We start from the raw sequence: 18947 nt of genomic DNA, 5'->3' as shown, positions 1-18947 counted from the left end.
TCGTTATATGGGATACATTTAGTTTACAGAACTTTCTCTAACTCGGATGCAAGCACTCAAACAGTGTGTGCTGGAGTTTTAAAAAAAATCTAAGTTGATACAGAAATATATGGGAAAGATTTGCTATGTACTTAATAATATTCAAAAATATGCTTTTCAGCACAAGGATATTTGTTTTAAATCTGCAAATCAAACCAGTATGTTTGTTTTCACATACCAACTTTGTCATACCAAATTGTTTGAAATAATGAAATGCACGGTTTGAGAGAGATTGAATTTAATCGATGAAAACAAAGAAGGATTTATTTTTGGTACAAAACCAGCAGTGTTGAACAATGTTGAGCATTAAAAAAAAATGTTTTTTCTTAACTTTTATTGTTCCACATATTTGTTATGAGCTGGAACTATGCTCATAACATTTTTTTTTTTAAAAAAAATTGTCATCTTTGGAAGTTCCAAAAAGGAAAAAAAAATGCAACATGGCTAGTGAGATTCCAGAATCATTTCAAACTTGGCAGATTATTTGCATAGCAAAATACAAAATACAATATTATTATTGTAGTCCTGGTGGCTGGGACTTGCCATCTTGAGATGGCCCAAGTGTCGCACAACCTTCACAGCGGAAAAGATCAGGAATATGTGGGCGCACATGCCTCCACGTGGTGCAATGCACAACAGAGCTTTACTTTCACTTGTCTTTAAACAACACTATCGTAATTCATTTTCAAGAGCAACACTATTACTGCCAAGGGGGGGGAAAAAAAACATCATTCTCAATTGCACATGTTGAAGTAATTTCACTTTTAAAATCTCAATTTTCCTTTGTGGCCAAATGAATTTGGTCGACAACATATTATATAACAGTAATGGACTTTCCCAACCATATTACATTTAATGCTGCTTAAACCCTTTAAAAAAAAAAAAATCCTTATCAACTTCAGTTTGCAAAGTTATTATTTTTTGTTACGGAATATAAGTGTATCCTTTACATATAGAAGAGGTGAGGGGAAGCTCATATTCTACAAAATATGCAACTCTAATATTTACAAAATAACAGACAACTAACATTAGATAAATGTTTATTTCTTTGGATGCATTTGTACAGTCTACCACCACTCCAAATATGCTTATGTTCTCCATGCACACACATGCAAAAAGCACTTCATCCTAGTGAAACTGGTGATGGTATTGCAATGAAAAATATACAAAAAAAACTATGATTAGGGATTGTAACAATATGAAGCAGAAACAAGGTGTATATACATAAAGCCTGCTTAAATAATCTTGCACAAAGAATACGAAAGTTCATAATTGGAAAGAAATACTGTTGTTAAGCATTTTGGTTGACCCACCAAGCAGCATAGAATCAGAACCAACATCTTTGCACTCCAAATATATTTTTGATTTCTAAAAAACAAAATGCCAATAAATTTCTCATATGAGATTCACTGGAAGAGGCAGGGTTACACGAGAAGTTGGCAAATCAGGACAACATCTTCCACACTTGTTGGAACGTCCTGCACTGTCTGCAATCACCCTCGTTGAATGGAAGTTCCGACGCACCAGCTTCACAATTTTTTTTATGTACTCAATGTCATCGCTTCATCGACCATATCGTTAAGGAGCTGATTAGTCCAATCCTGTGATATGTCATCCAAATGATTGTCAAAGTCCACAAGTTTATCGTATTCTTGTCTCTGCAGGAGGACAGCCACAGACTCCATACAGTCCTCGTCATTACTCAAAAGAACTCTGCAAAGCAACAAATGAGAGAATAATAAAGCAGCAAGAATGGCTTTGAAATAGACTCATTTATTTACCATTTCATGTTTTTTGTAAATCATTCCCACTTACCGTGAGAAACAATACGTCCAGATCAATACTCCATAATATCTACGTTTTTGCCATTACACATTCTTTAAAACCAAAAATATTGCATATGAACACTTACTGTTCTATTTACATTTGCATTATTTAGAATCACTTTTCTGCCACTTCTGGTTGCGATCGTGAGGATGAGTGATTAGATGAAATGATGAAGGGATACTCATAAAAACTGCCAAGCACAGGCCAGGATTCGAACCCAGAGGACGGGATCAAAATTCCACCGTGCTGGCCAGCATGCCAGATGTTTTATTTGTATTTGTGGCGCAACAATATAATTAAAACAGTGTTTCAATACACGTATATTTATAATTATGATGGAGCATGCACACAGTGATACAAACAGTACTGACACAAAAATAAAAAATACTGAAAAAAAAATCATACATTATCATACTTGCACGTGATTGATAATTCCGTAAGTCACTAGCAAGGATTGATTTGAATTTTGTAATGTACACTTCTGCCACTTTTGGCTAATCGTGAGGATGAGTGATGATTAGGGACTGGAACCTTATAACATATTTTTTTATTTGGCATCGGATCGTGTACTGGGGCGAGATCTTTACATATCTGATGAAAATCAGCTGAAATAGACCAACTTGATAAAGCACATTTTGACATATTTTACCAATTTTGCGTTTTTACAATAAATTTCTTAAATTTTCTTGTAATAAGACATATTTCTGTATAATTTCATAATTGTCTTGCATATACTCTGTTATTTTATAATTTTTCTTCGTATATTTATCGCAACTGATAGCTAGTTCATATTATCAATGCTAGGATAAGGAAATTACAAATGGAGAATTTAAAATCAGATGCAGTCTTTTCTTACCAACTAAAAATAGAACAATAATACCCCCTTTTTTATCCCGCTGACAATTAATAGCCATGCAAACATTATTGAGGGAAAATGTCATCTCATTATTGTGCAGGATTCTGGCTTCATTTAATACTCCACCCCCACCCTAGTTGATCTTCAGTAGAAGATACTGAATCCCGTATTATGAGAAATTCGGAAGTACTGCTGTGCATATTTTTGGATTTACTGGGAATACATTACCTTTTTCTGACATATTTTTCAATTTTTATGACATAATTACATACATATTTTACAGTTTTATAGGACAAAGTTCCAGGCTCTAGTGATATATGAAATTGATGAAGGAACACTAGCAAAGAACACACATGCCGAGGCTGAGATTCGAACATGGAACCCCTGGGCATCATAGCATGCTCTGCCACAAAGTACAGTACTCGTAAAGAAATAGTTGAACCTGGAGCCATCAGTGGGGAGAACGTGTGTCACCCACTAAACATGGTTGGCTACTCTAGAGGCTAGAATTCCTACGAAGAAGCCATTCTCTACTCCTAGCAAAAATACAGAATGGATGTATTTAAATTTTCTATCCGAAGAACTGTTTTAATATTTTTCCACATTGAGTTTCTTATAATTTTTAATTATTACATCATGTGAAATGTAATCGGACCTAAAATAAAACACATTTTAAGTGCAACATTTGAATGTACTCCAATATTTAAACTTATTATTGAACAAAACCACCTTGGATCATGCAATAACAATGCGAATGTCAAAATACATTCTTAATTAAAAGTATGACACACACAAATCTTTGGCAGCCATCCAGTGACTCACATTTACACACACTGACTCACAGCTATTTACATAAGTTTCTAGATCATTTGCTACCCTTTACTTATGCTCATCTACTTCTATTACATTCTAAGTGAGAAGAAAAGTACGCTTGCACTCACAATGACTTTTCCTTGGGTTTCCACTTGCCGTCTGAATACTGTGACACACTCAATGCACTGCTCTCCATATTTAGTGTCAGTTTCCGGTTTTCAATCTGTAGGAAGAAATCATAGTAAATAGCAATGTTTTCCTATTACTAGAGGCATGCATATTTCGTTCTTCACAAAAACACGAAATGTGAAATAACACATTGTAATGTTAATTTTTCAGGTTTCTGAAAGGTGTCGGGTGAATTTTCCTACCCTACTTTGTCACGAAATGATGCGAAATGAACTGCATAATGCGAAATAGACTTTTAAACACGAAATTTACCGTTTATATACCGATGTGACACTTTCTGAAGTCTGGAGTATCCTGTGAGTTATGCAATTCACAGAAAATTGATTAATTCTGCTGTAAATATTTGAGAAGCAAAAATGGACTCCTTTATATAGGAATAAACTTAATATTCTGGTAATGATTTACTGTGCTATTAGCAGGGATATGTTTCTTTTGTGTAATAGTGCAGTTTTTAAATCAAATTTGGGATTATATTCACATTTTTAAAACCAAAATGTCATTTTATATACCGCTTTTTCACCGCTATAACAGAGAAATTTCATTTTATTTACCGCTTTTGAACCCGAAGTGCACTGTTTTTATACAGAAATTTTGCTTTTTTATTTACAAAAAATATGTGCCTCTACCTATTACATACAAGTGCTTGTTAGAATTTCAAAGATGCAAGTTTACATGCATTTCCTACTTTGATATTGCTTTGCTATGTCACTCTTGCTAGGTATAAAGATATAAATGAGGTTTAACTGCAGTATGCTATTTCCAAACTTGAATTATATTGAAGATGTTCTTCTCTTGGTAACTGAATATCTCATATGAATGTTACTGCCACATGCAATGTGGCATTGACAACAATTATGAAGTGCAAACACATTATTTCTATAGTAGAAGAATGCAAATGCATTTTCATCAAAACTTCCCCGGTGTCGAGTGAATTATGGTAATTAAAAATAGGTTAAACTGTAAAAGCTTCTTTATATTACACTGCCTTTACATCTGTTCAGGCTAAATGCAATGACGAGAATAAATGATCTTATTAGATTGATGAAAGGATGCCCATGTCAGGCACTGAGCCTGGGAAAGTCAGTGGCACCGAGTCAACTACTTTCACTAAATACAATTGAACAGATCTTGCCACTGACAAACATATTTATTTTTCTTGCAAATGTTCATTGTCAAATTCTCAGGGAAAATTAGGACCAGAATCTCTCTCCAGAAAATTTCACGTCAGTTGGTCACATTGGCATTAATAAGTGCACATTGTATTTAAACTGATGAAATAAAAAAGGCGAAGCCTGGAACACTGATTCTCCAGCTGGGGGAGGCAGACCAAGCAGGGTCCCACTTACCGCACACCGTATTGAGCACCTTTGTCTATGGAGATTCCGATAAATGTTCTTGTTAGGTTAGGCATGTTATATTTAGAGCTGTTAGCATAAATAATACCTTTTTGGTCAACTCCCAAAAATTTGTAGTGTGCTAAGAGCCTTACACCTAACAAGAACATTTATCAGGACGTCAGTAGATGAAGGTGCTCAATACGGTGTGCAATGAGTGAGACCAACCAAACAATGTGTCAGTAAGATTTTACAATACTGGATAATTCACAGATTTTGTTCATATTTCGCATACTCAACAATTTAGGGCTCCTAATCACAAACCTGCAGTTAATATTTGGCGGTCATATTTTTTTACGGTGCCCCACAAACCATTCATGCATAGCCCCACAAACCATTCATGGTAAGGTTAGGTTAGGTCTGGTCAAGTTAGACAAACAGTTAAAATTTGGGGTCGTAGTATGTATATTTGGTTTTTTAAGTATTGCAAATAGAAAATCTTCCGGTAAATAATGAGCAATCGTGCATTGTCGGTTGCGACCACGGCTCCCTCTTTTTTAAAAAATTCTACACGTAACCGCCAAATATTAACTGCAGATTCATGATTAGGAGCCCTAAATTATTGAGTACGCGAAATATGAATGAAATCGGGGAATTATCCTGTATTGTAAAATTGTTCCCAATGTGTCTTCCCCAGCTATGCACAACAGCAGTTCTTCGTCACAAATCACAACTGGGGTAATAACTAACTAACTAACTAACTCCCTAGCCTTCTTAAACCCGAAGGTTCATGGCTGCAGCAACACAGGCCTTCCATCTTTCCCTATCTTCAGCAAGTTCTATATACTCTTTTCCATCCCTACCGATTTCCCTTAGGTCCATCTCAACGTTGTCCCTCCATCTTCGTCTTGGCCTTCCTACAGGTCTCTTACCATCAGGTTTCCCAACAACAATCCTGTAAACTCCTCTTTCCTCTCCCATTCGTGCCACATGACCTGCCCACCTAAGTCTTCTTGATTTAATTATTCTGATAATATCTGGACATGAATACAAATTATGTAGTTCTAAATTATGTAACCTTCTCCACTCACCTGTCTCCTCATCCCTTTTAGGTCCAAAGATTTTCCTAAGGATCTTATTTTCAAATACTCTCAATTTATGTTCCTCTTTCAATGTAAGGGACCAAGTTTCACATCCATATAATACTACAGGCAAAATTACTGTTTTGTATATTTTAACTTTTAGTTTCTTAGATATTAAACGAGAAGACAAAAGTTTATGAAGAGAGAAGTAACATGCATTTCCTGAATTAAGCCTACTTTTTATTTCCTCTTTAATATAATTTCCATTTGTTAATATTACTCCTAAGTATTTGAATTTGGAAACTGGTTCAAACGAGTTGTTATCAATAATTAGATTTTGATTATTACCTAACACTTGGTTTCGGCCTGTAAGCATATATTTAGTTTTCTCTTTGTTAACTTTCAAACCTATCTCTTTAGCAGTTTTGAAAAATATTTTAGCATTATTCTTAATTGTATTCACATCATCCCCCAGTAAGTCTACATCATCTGCATATGCTAACAACTGAGTCACACCATTTAATTTTAGTCCTTCTTTAGTTTCTTTTACCTTCCTAACAGCATATTGTAAGGCAAAATTAAAGAGCAATGGAGATAATGCATCTCCTTGTTTTAACCCATCATGAATTGTAAATTTGTCAGACATATTAATACCCACACGAATTTTACTTTCTGTTTCACTGGTGCATATTTTTATCATACTAACAAGCTTCTTAGGTATTCCAAACTCTACTAATATATTATATAATTTATCTCTTTGAGATAATAATAATTTCCGAATTGTTAAAAGAGTACTGTTACTGTTGTAATTAATTCTACTGACTGTACAACAGAACCAAACAAACTTTACAAGGAACATATCTGCACTAATATACACTTTTCTCAAGATCTTAGCTTTATACGAGTCAGTCTGAAACTGAATCTACACCAACTAAATATCACAGCAGCCTGTTGCAAACTCCAAATATATAATCTACTTCACAGGAGCCAAAATCCCTTTCTTAATCGAGTACTTACAATAACAAGGCAAGGGTTGCTGAAATTTTCTGCAATTTTGTCTGCTATTCTGTGAGCTGCTCCTTCAGAACTGAAATAAAGAACCATGGCTGTAGCATAAACGTGAACCAGAATATTATTTCCATAGCATAATATACACACTGAATACATTATGTAAAAACAAGTAGCACATTAATGTAATCTAATCAAGATTTGCCTTTAATCTTCATGAGGCAATCTACGCATACATGCTTGTACATTTTCAACAATTTTGTTTTCTAACTGCTGACACAGTAACAAACAATAACCCACTATCAGATCTCACCATGTAAGATATCTTCATTTTGCATTTTTTTTAAAATATGGGCTAAAAACCACAAATATACCAAAGACTTCAATTTTTCATGTTTCCTAAAAAAACGATTTTCTAATGTTAGTTTTTAATTAACCCCTCATCTGTAAGTAATTAGTAAAATATCAGCATAATCACCAGAATCCAATCTTTACACTGATGTCTGATACACATCACTATTTTGCTTTCAAACTGCTGTCACTGTAACAATGCAAAAGGATAAGCAGGTTGAAAGTTTTGCTTGGAAACATACATCCAGGACATCAACTAGCTAGTGATGTCACTGCCTAACTAGTCCATTAATAACCACCATATATATTTGCCATCCAGTCTACTATTTCAAATTAACTGTAGAAAACGTGCTGGCAACATATTTGTTAAAACACTAAAATCACACACAAACAGCATGATAAAAAACACTTCGGAGTTCTTCCAAGCTTTCAACTCCTTCACGGAGTCATCTTCAGGAAGAACTCCGAAGTGTTTTTTATTGTGCTGTTTGTGCGTGATTTTAGTGTTTTAACAAATATTTCAAATTGGTCGAGTAAGCAGGAGAATTTTGAAGTTAAAATTTTTTGGATGCATCAGCACTTAGGCTATTTTACACCCGTCACTTCATACGGGTACTATAACTAAAATAAGAAACAATGCAGAAGTGCGAAATTTTCTAAATTTCACATAAGTAAAATAACATAACTGTTAACAACAGTGCACCTAGCGGCAGCCGGAGAACTACAAACAAAAGATGCACGCCAAGCAACAGTACAGCAAGTTCCAACGAGTATGGTGGCAGCATCCAAAATTAACAGAACGAAGAAGAAAAAACAGTTTCGCCTATAAAGTGAGTATTAGTTTCTCCGTATTTATAACTGTAATGTTGTGTTACTAAAATATTCTGACTTAGGCTAAAAACTGCACTCAGCACAAACAATGACAAAATACAGGACAACACACACACACACACAAAATCCTACAAAGAATATACTGGTCGCACGTCTGCAAAATGCAGTCCAGCTACTACGTTTGGTTTGAGTTGTTGTTTTAAGTCCACTTGATGCAACAGTAAGGCAAATCGGGACTGGACCTACAGTTTAAAGTGGGATCCGAACCACTTGTGCCTCCATCGGGTATCGAACCCGGGACCCCTTGATTACAAGGTGACGACTCTACGCCAGCTACTATGTGGAAGTGGAGCGAGCAGTATCCGTGAAGGAGCAAAAATATGATAGTAGGAAAAGCACTCGACAGCAATCAGTCAAGTGACTCTCCTCTTTTGACAGGAACTTGATTATACTGGAGAGAATACTCATGCCAGTACTCTCCCAAGCCATTTATACAAGGAGAGTAGCTCACTCTGCCTTACTGACATGCTTACTTGAACAATGTAAACTAGCCTTAAGATAGAGCAGGGCATCTCTAATGCACAGACTCTTTGGATGTGCCCTCCACATTCTCAGTACTATAATTTACTTCACCAATGATGACAACACTTTTTTTTATATAAAATATTTAACCCTTCATTACTTACCAGTCTCTTAACTCATACTGTATGTTCATTGGTCTTTCAATATTTTCCTGATTAAAGCTATGTTAATTAGTCACAATGTCTTTGTGCAAACAGCACATTGCAAACTTACTTTAAAAATCCAAGCACTAAAAAAAAATCACATAGCATAAGGGTTATGTAGAGGAGACTAGGACATTGAAGTGAAATTTACTTTCTCGAGGTTCAACATTCTCCTGGATATGGATTTATATTGTCCTCTTTCAACAGTTCAACAAGTATTACATTTCCTATTTTTAAAGACTGTTTTCACACATTTATGTCTGTTAACATTCATCATTCTTTATTCAACATTACTGTTCAACTGCATCGTACCTTGTATCCCTCAGCAGTTCATTAGCCTGGTAGTATCCTGCCACAACCATCCCATTCTTTGACGCCATGTCATCAATCTGTGGAAGAAACACAAATGACAACTTAATACCTTTATCTACCATTACAATGAAGATGCTGTGTAATTACCCAAGCACATTGATTTACACATATTCATACCAATACTACTAACTTTTGTATCAAACTCTGAAAAAGTTCTTCATACTAAATTTGGTAAAACTTCGATACGGTCCCAATGGATTTCTTCATCTTTACACAAGAAACTACTTATGGAAATGAGTTTCTGTAGCATTTAGAAGTTCGTGGAGGTATTTTTTTTCATCGTGGAATCTATTTCACCGGGAAATCATTTATTCTTGAACAAATATCTCTCCGACGCAAAATTGTCGTTCCTTTCATTTCCTTGCACTATGTGAACGAAATGTTACAATTGTTTGATGACGTAACTCCCTGTCAGTGTTTGCAACCAGGCCATTTTTTGCAAGACGACGACAATTTGAACTATGTTTGCCTAACGTAACCGAACCTAACTTAACTGTGCATGATTTGTGGGGCTATCCGGGAATGTTTCCTGGGTCTATCTGTGAATGGTTTGTGGGGCTAAGCGTGCATGGTTCGTGGGGATTTTTCGGTCTCTGGGGCTATCCATGAATGGTTCGTGGGGATTTTTCGGTTGACAAGGTTGGAAACACTGCATACCCAATCATGAAGTACCACGCTAGTCAAGCTGTCTCGCCATACTGTGTCTAAGTTTTACCCTAAATTTATGTACAATTTCAGGCTTTTATTTTTTTTAGAAAAGCAATTACAAGTATTTAGGTACCCTTCACCTTCTGTACCCCCTTGAGAAAGTGAAATATTTTGCATGGCTTATGAAGATTATGTTGTGTATGAACATTTTTTGTTAATTTTTTGCTCACGGATACGTGATATTATCAGGTACCAATACCTTACCATGAAGCAGAACAGCCTGAATGCTTCACGCATGAGAATATAGCACCAAACACAGTCCAAAACAGCAGCTATAATTTTATGTCGTTAGGTGAGAAGTGTTACGTTTGGAGCCAATATCAACTTACCGCGTATTCTTTCGCTATCTAAGTTGATTGATTGAATTAAAAGTTTTTGGGTGCGTCGCCACTTCAGGCAATTTTGCATCCTTCAATGTATGCAGGGAAATATTCTCTTCCTTAAAATGGTTAAAAGAAGGGGTGTAAAAAGCCCCTTGGGAAAATTAAAAGTGCAAGGTTGTAAAGGGACTTGCACAAGACAAACACAACACATTAACCCATTAATGCATAAAGTTTACAAAACCATTTCATGAAATTTTTTTCATGGTTTTGGTATCAGTACAATTCAAATAAGACACAATATACGATACATTTTTATTTTTACAGTGTATGTAAGAGATACAGTGCGTCCAATAAATCGGACACTGTGCACTACGATCACTTCTGTGTGTCCAATAAATCAGACACTATGCACAATGACCACTTTCATGTTTTGTCTATAAATAGCTGTCCCAAGGAAAAAGTATTGGTGTGGAACCAAAAGAAAATGAAACGCTTAAAATCAGTCTTGTGCAGAGGCGGATATTGGGTTCCAAAATAGGGGGTGGGGGCAAGGTGCCAATGCCAAATGTAGGAGGCAAAGAACAGTATATATTTCCCTTCGTAGATAAGGTCTATCATAGTGCGGGTGCAAAAGTGACGAAAAATGGGGATGGCAACTGCCCCCTAATCGCCGCCACTGGTCATGTATATGTTTACATACATACATAAATACATAGCCATATTTCGAAGAAACAATACAAATGGAAACGTTTGGAATAGAAATCAAATAATATACACAAAATTATTATTATTATTATAGTACAAAACACAATCGTCCGTTATCAGTTTGTATCTGTGTACAACTGGAAATCTATCATGTAACCACTACTAGAGCTTTTTTGCCAAGTTCTTGAACCCAAAACGGATCAGCTTTCCTCTAATGAACTGTTTTGCGTAGTGCCTCCCGTAGTACGGAATCATACTCTCGTCGATGGAAAGCCTTTCGTCTACACCCCCATGATGTTTGAAAGATGAGGAAAGTTTCTCCAAATATGACTATCTTCTACAGACGATAGGACTCATCTATTTGTGTATTATCATTCAAATGAATATTATGCAGAATAGTCTCAAACCGACCACAACGAATGCTTTCAGAAAGTATCGAAGGAGTATCTTTTTCTTTTGACCAAAACATACATTTGTTTGAATATTTTGTATAACCTGACAACAAGAGACCACCAAGAACAACAAGAAGTTCTTCTTTCGTCAAATCAAGATCAATATTTTTGTGCGAAGCATACAATTTGGATTGATTTGTTATAAGATTTAGCATGTCCTCATCAAAAAATAAATTACAAAAGTCTAATGGTGATACACAGTTTCGTGCTTCTTCAGATGGTTCAATACGGCAGCACTCAGTTTGTAATTAGAATGAAGGTACACTTTTCTTCCACAAGGGTCTTGATTTAGTCTGAAGACGTATTCTTTTTTTGAAGCACCAGTGTTATGTGTAGTGGTAGATGTAGACTCTACATTACTGGATGAACCTTCACAATCAACACAACTTCATATCTTAGTTTGCACCTCACAAACGCTCATTAGCGTATTTTGCGAAAAATTGTTTAGGTTGACCGCATGCTCACCATCAGATTTATCACAGTCTTTGTCTGTATCCTTGCCATCCCTGGTGGAGTAACATAAATGAGTTGTTCCTTCTCCTCCTCGACATCTTCATTCTCCAAAGTAGTCAAAATTTGATCACACACACACACGTGCGCGTACATATACACACAAACACGCACACATTCACACACTAATGCATAAACACGCACACATACACGCATATATGCATACACATGCAGACATACACACACTAATGCGCACACACATAAACACTCACACATACACACACACACACACGTACATACACATATATACATTGACAATGTCTAAACATCAAAGGTATCGAAAATTTTACAGAAAATGGAAAATATGAATAAAGTGCTCAATGTGCATAGAGTCCGATATATCAGACACTATATTTTCTCTCGCAATAGCAGTTCAGGGATGAAACTAATGCACAAATTATTGTTACATATTTGATTACTAATGTTTCTTATGCATATTTGTCAAAACACATCTCGGATAAATGTCAACTACTACATATGAATTGAAATTAGCTTTCCCGTTATGCAGACACGCAGTACAGCTCTCTCTCCATGTTTCACTCCCTTACAATTTAGCGGGAAATTTACAATGTTTCCAAGCTCGTGGGCTGACATATGCATCACAGAGGTGCCAAAGAACTAGATTTGATAAATATAACCAATTAAAGTAAAACAGTGTTACAGAAAATGCAAATATGTCAACGTCCGATTAATCGGACACCATGCATTAATGGGTTAAAATGACATAATATATATGAAAAGCTGTCTTACAGACAGTGAAAGGGTAAGACTCTACTTTACATCCTTTTCCTAAGGAATAAGTGTCATATATCGTTGGAAAGCTTATTTTATAAGAAATTCAACAACGTAAATCCCAAAGCGAGGAAAAAATTACCTGGAGGAGGAAATCGATATAAAAACCTATGTTGTCCGGATATGAGCAATTGAACATACTAAGGAAATTTCTCGATCATGAAGCACATATTTAGGGGTGAAATGAGTGCTAATGGAACCTAACCTCGTAGGCATACCTCGTCCCCGTGAATGGTTCGTGGGGCTACCCATGGATGGTTTTTGGAGCTAACGTGAGTGGTTTGTGGGGCTACCCGTGCATGTTTTTGGGACGGTACTTGTTTACTATCAGTCGGACAGATTTCTACAGAAGAAACTACTTACCGTAATAAGTTCCTGTAGTATTGTCTAACATCGGGAAGGTATTTTGTGTGAAATTCAGGTAAGTTTTCCTTATCCTGGAAACGGATTTCTTCAAATTTAAAAGTTTGGGGCTCATTTGGGGGCACGTGACTCCGGCCAATTTCTAACATGCCTTTAACAGGGAGTCTATAGAAAAAGCCGGGGAGCCGGAGCGAAGGCGGGGCCATGTTAGAGGCTGGGGGCGGTAGGTCAATTACCACAGGGGCGGAGCCCGGATTCGGTTGGAAATTTGAGTCAAAAATTTCAAACAAAAATAATTTTTTTGTTTAAATTTTGCACAGATTCCGGGATGGATAGCCCGAAAAACCATCCACGGAATGTTCCGAAAAGCAGATAGGTAAGTACGAATGTCAAAAATTAACGAAACTTAGAAGTTATAGGTGTCCGACGGATAGTAAACTTTTACCCTAATTTATTACTGGGGATAAACATATTTTACACTATCTACATGTTTTTGGAACATATTCTTCTTCATGCACCATACACACGCACAACGCACCATGAACGCAAAGAAGCAATCACCATGCAGAACGCAAACAAGCAAAGCACACACATTCACAATGCGGCCACAAAGACGAGCCTGCAGTGTTGTTAACTCCCATCGGTTACCACCAAAAGGCAATAAGGACGTAAAGTAGAGTCTAGCCAATATTCTCTTCCTTAAAATGGTTAAAACAAGAGGTGCAAAAAGCCCCTTGGGAAAATTAAAAGTGCAAGGTTGGAAAGGGACTTGCACAAGACAAACACAACACATTAAAATGATATAATATATACGAAAAGCTTCCTTACAGACAGTGAAAGAGACCAGCTCTTCTTAGTGCGCATACAAACCGTTTGAGTAACACTTTACTATACCAGAGACGAATTTCTTCAAATTTACAGGAGAAAGTACCTACGCAAATCATTTTCTGCAGCGTTGTTGATGTCCGGTAATGTAGTTTTGATCCATTTTAATGCGAATGCATGTGGTTTTCTACGAAAATCTCTTTCCGACGCGCTATACTGCTGCCGCCATTTGCTTTCTGCATGAGAGCACAATGTTCCACGTGTTTGATGACGTAAACGCCGGTCAGTGTTTCAACCCACGCAGTCTTTTCGCTATTAGATGACGTGTCGTTGTCCGTATATGATAAATTGAATTAAAGGAGTGCTAATGGAACCTAACCTAACCAAGTAGGCATACCTCGTCCCCGTGATGGTTCGTGGGCTATCATGAATTTTTTGGTTAACATCAATGGTTTTTGGGGCTAACGTCAATGGTTTTAAAAGTGCGAAATAAATCATTGACAGGTGTCTCTGGTATAGTAAAGTAGTACCACTGTTTGTACTAACAGAAAGCGGCGAAAATACTCCCAAGACGCAGATTTTTATCTACGCACACACACTTCGGGATCAAATATCTCCGTTATTTGTTTTCCGCGTGCTGGAACCAATTTAATATTACGTAAAACATAGACTTCTGTCGATTAAAAAAATCAACATAATTCTAGAGGGGTGAACAGGCACTGAATAAAATTTCACAAACATTTGGAAGTACAAAATGTAGAGGTGTATTCATTACATTCATACTTCTTACGATTCATCGTGAAAAACAGAATTCTGGACGAGAAATAAAGTAAAATCGACACCCCAAACATTATACATCTGGGGAAAAAAAAAAAGAAACCCCCCTTCGTACATGTAATACAAAACCTCGAACAGCTTTAACATGTGGCGTTTTGCAAGGTATCAATATTCATGGAAAATGAGGTATAAAAACAAGGGATCTCCAACAACCTGTTCCATCTTACATACCTGTGTAAGAGCGATTTCTGCCATAGGCGAAACATTTAGACATATATGAAATAATGGAATAGCGTCCAAAAACAATAAAGGCTTTCCTTTTTTTGATTTTGGATCTTCAGCCAATAATACTCCATTTACCGCACAATGAGGATATTTTGCTGCATGAAGCAGCATCTTTGCATACGCACGAGCAGAAAACTTTACTTCTGCCATGTTGGCTGTAACAGCAGAATTGCCATCCGTGGGTTCAATATTTTATCACCCTCCAATCAACCAACCAAAACTCTCTGAACGGAACGACCACAGTTCGTTCAATCACAGGTTCAATGGGAACCAGGGTTGGCAAAATTTGTGTTTTTTTTAAAAAAGAACAAAACAAACTGTTTTTTTTTTTTGTTTAAAACATGTTCTTTTTTGTTTTAATAATAGTTTTAAACATGAGTTTAAAAGAACATGTTTTAAACATATTTTAAACAAAACAAATTCAACCTTTTCCCGTTAAAGAGAAAAAATACTCATTTTTATGAGTACAGTGGCGACAAGGACAGTTTATTTACCTTTGGAGATAAGGTTTACCGTTCTGCAGGGTAGGGTTGTGCGGGACGGAATTTTTTGGGTCGGGACGGGAAATTCATTAAATCCCGACATTCGGGACGGGGAAAATTCTCAATTTCCCGAAAAAGTCGGAAAATTTTCGGGACGGGATGTGTTCGAAGTTTCCCAAAGCTCTTGAAATCTCGATTTCTACCCGTAATTTCCATCTTAAGTGCTTGTTTTTGCACTTCTGGTACAAAACCACAATGCAGAGAACGTCTAGAATTGACGACGTTTTAAAATGACCATTCGGAATTTCCAGACTGTTTGGAATCCCAAAAAGACGGGAAGTCATTTCCGGAAGACGGGATCGGGACGGAAATTTTCTTTCCCGATCCCGGTCCCGACTTTTCGGGATCCCGCACACCTCTACTGCAGGCATAGGCGCAGACTCCATGGGGCTTGGGGGGGGGGATTCGAGCCCCCCAGTATTAACAATGTGGGGCAGATCCATCCAAATAATTTTGCTTAAAAGGATCTAATGTATTATCTTGCTTCTCTTCTAAAGTTTACTCTGAATTGTGCCACATAAACTTAAATTTTAATACACATTTAAAATTTTCTAGACTTGGGGGAGGCTATGACCAGAGACAGCAAAACGCATAATTTATTACTAGTATATAATAAGAATGTAATTATGTGACGTAACTTGTGACATATCCATCCGTGAATATTCGAACTGTCAATAAAAAAATGATCTTTTTGAGGAATTCATGGGCTTTTATTAAGGGTGTGAGGGACGGGATCGGGACGGGAAAAATTTTTAATTTCCCTACTGAGTCGTGAAATGTTCAAAATTTCCCGAAGCTCTGAAAATCTCGAATTATACACGTCATTTTCACTTTACGTGATTTCTGGATTAAAAATTAACAATTTACGGTAAGTTCCAGAAATTGACAATGCAGAAAACGCCGAGAAATAGCGACATTTTCAATTGAGCATTCGGTATTTCCCGACTGCACGGGATCCCGAAAAATCGGGAAATCATTTCCCGAAGTCCGGATCGGAACGGGAAATTTTTTTCCCGATCCCGATCCTGACTTTTCGGGTTCCCGCACACCCCTAGCTTTTATGAGATTCCGAACACTGAGGCCAAAACTTTAAAAAGGGAGAGAGTGAGTCATTCATTAATTTATTTCAGTGATCAGAGCCCCCTCCCCAATAATTTTGACAAGTCGGCGCCCGTGTCTGCAGGCACAAAAGTTGTGGGTAATAGCCCCCCTTTTTCCGCCACTACTGAAGTAGGTTAGGATTTATATTCATCTAAATTTCAAGAAACTAAATATTATAGAATTACTATCCTCGTCCTGAAAAAATCACGGTGAAATATTTCCTGCTGCCTGAACAGTTTATATAGCAGAAAACAACCTGCAGTGTCATAATAGATTCTCCAGATGAATTTATCTTTCAAAGTACAAAATTATGTTACCAAAAGTAAGCATCTGCGCTTCATTCAGTTATACAGACCAATGAATCGTATCGCAAAAGAAAAAAAATCACGTCATGATCAAAATCACGCATTGTGTATTTAGATAATTAGTTTCCATTTCAAGCTTCCACCAGTCTCAAACTTAAGCCCCTATCACACGGAACTGGATTTCTAGTAGGAATGCTCTAGTTGGCGCTGAACTAACTTTCTAGGGCCGTGTCCGGATTGGCAAGCGCTCCGTACCGTTCTCTCCCGTTGTTCTCGCGTGCCGTCGAAGTCACGTCCAAGTCGTCCGAATCTGCATGTCCCCTTGTAGTATGGTTGTCACTTTTCCCGCCAGGTGTCAGCCCGAACTTCACCCACCGCGCTCTGGGGCGCAGGCGCACCGCACGGAAGCAGAAGGCAGACGCCAAACAAACATCACAATGATTTCCACCTAGTTACTACTCATATTAAAAATGTAACATGCTATTTCATCATTTATAAGTTTTCTACATTCAGTATTATCGATAAAATGTTAAAGTATCACTGAGTTTTACATAGTCTAATCAGTAAATGTTGTCTGTACAAAGTGAAAGTTAGAATATGGCTGCCAAGCGCAGCGTCACAGCGAGTTCAAGCGTGCATCTGTCGCGCCTCTCTGCTCTCCCCTCAGACTCCACGTCTGCCGCGAATTCGGACAACGGAGGTTGGCTGAGTCCCCGGATGGAACGGTGCTCTAGGTGACATCTGCTGCCGATTCGGACGCGGCCTGAGTAGCAATCATGGCCGCCTGGCTGACTGCTTGACTGGTTTGGAGGAATAGGACATGTTCTAATTGCTACTTGCTTTCCTCGGCTGGATTTTGTGGAACAGCCAATCAGAGCAAAGTTTCGTCATGTGAAGATAATCTGTGAGTGTGCAAAGGAGCGCTTTTGTCTGTGGTTTACGAGTGTTACTCCAGCAATGTTTAACGTATACAGCATGAAAGACGCGTTGATTTACACCATCTATGCTGAGTGCACGGTGTTTACATTTGAAACAACTAAAATCTTCTTTAATGCGTGTACAGTAAACGTTGTAAAGTATGTATTTATTGTTTTGTACCTAATAACATTTTATACGAAACGTTATTCTTCTCGGTTGAATAGTTATCGGCTTTTAAAAATGTGAAGTGATACATTGTTTACATCTCACGCGGCCGCCATTACAACTTCCTTCGCATGGGAACAAAAGTCTATCGACAAGTACGCTGATAAGTATCGTGTGATGCGAAAACTATAGCAAATTGGTAGCCAGTCCAGCGCCAACTAGGGTATACCTACTGGAAATCCAGTTCCGTGTGATGCGGGCTTACCAGGACGATACGAAACAAGGAACTGAGAGGTTTCGATTTCTACAGTAAAGCACGGGTCTTTCTTGTCGCACAACAATTTTCCTACCTTGTGCATACATAGCTAGCCTGCCTAACGTAACAACATAGGGTGCGTTCCGAAAGTCTTAACGAAACGAACGCATTCAACGAAAATAACTGGGCTCGTGAATCTGGTGAAACCAGTTATTTTACAGACTTATGGGACACGCTAGGCGAAAGCGCAGGCGCAGCGTTTTGTTTAGAGAAAGTTTCCGCATGGCGTCAGCGGAATGAATGTCCTTATGGCAAAAATAAACTCTATTATGGTAACTGTTACTCACTTTAATCACATTCTAAGAACGGTCAAGGCATACTTATCTTGTGCATGTTGCTTCATATCGCTATGTGTTAAAATTATAATACATTTTCCGAACTAGTGCAGTTTGAATCCATCAGCACGCGGTTTATCTGCAAGGAGCAGACGATT

At 37.3% G+C, this 18947-nt stretch overlaps 1 protein-coding gene across 1 annotated transcript; it reads right to left on the bottom strand.

The window, feature by feature from the left end:
- Positions 1 to 1062: 1062 nt before the first annotated feature.
- On the bottom strand, positions 1063 to 15357 carry EMC8-9 (ER membrane protein complex subunit 8/9). Its single transcript, XM_083144186.1, has 5 exons — positions 15114 to 15357; positions 9368 to 9444; positions 7158 to 7227; positions 3664 to 3758; positions 1063 to 1752 (listed from the first exon to the last, which is right to left on the bottom strand). The coding sequence occupies exons 1-5, from the start codon at positions 15315 to 15317 to the stop codon at positions 1581 to 1583; spliced, it is 618 nt and encodes a 205-aa protein (XP_083000312.1). The 5' UTR covers positions 15318 to 15357; the 3' UTR covers positions 1063 to 1580.
- Between the last annotated feature and the right edge of the window lie 3590 nt (positions 15358 to 18947).

The sequence above is a fragment of the Lepisma saccharinum genome, chromosome 22, assembly GCF_977018435.1.
Source record: "Lepisma saccharinum chromosome 22, izLepSacc3.1, whole genome shotgun sequence".
In the NCBI taxonomy this organism is placed as follows: Eukaryota; Metazoa; Arthropoda; class Insecta; order Zygentoma; family Lepismatidae; genus Lepisma; species Lepisma saccharinum.
Note: the sequence above shows the minus strand (reverse complement) of the source record. Positions and strands in the feature narration are given on the sequence as shown.

Excerpts from the sequence above, each read along its gene's own strand:
- EMC8-9 (XM_083144186.1), bottom strand. The coding sequence starts at position 15,317 with ATGGCAGAAGTAAAGTTTTCTGCTCGTGCGTATGCAAAGATGCTGCTT. Across the intron at positions 3,759-7,157 it reads GCAACCCTTGCCTTGTTATT|ATTGAAAACCGGAAACTGAC; the intron begins GTAAGTACTCGA and ends TTCTTCCTACAG. Across the intron at positions 1,753-3,663 it reads AAACCCAAGGAAAAGTCATT|AGTTCTTTTGAGTAATGACG; the intron begins GTGAGTGCAAGC and ends GTTGCTTTGCAG.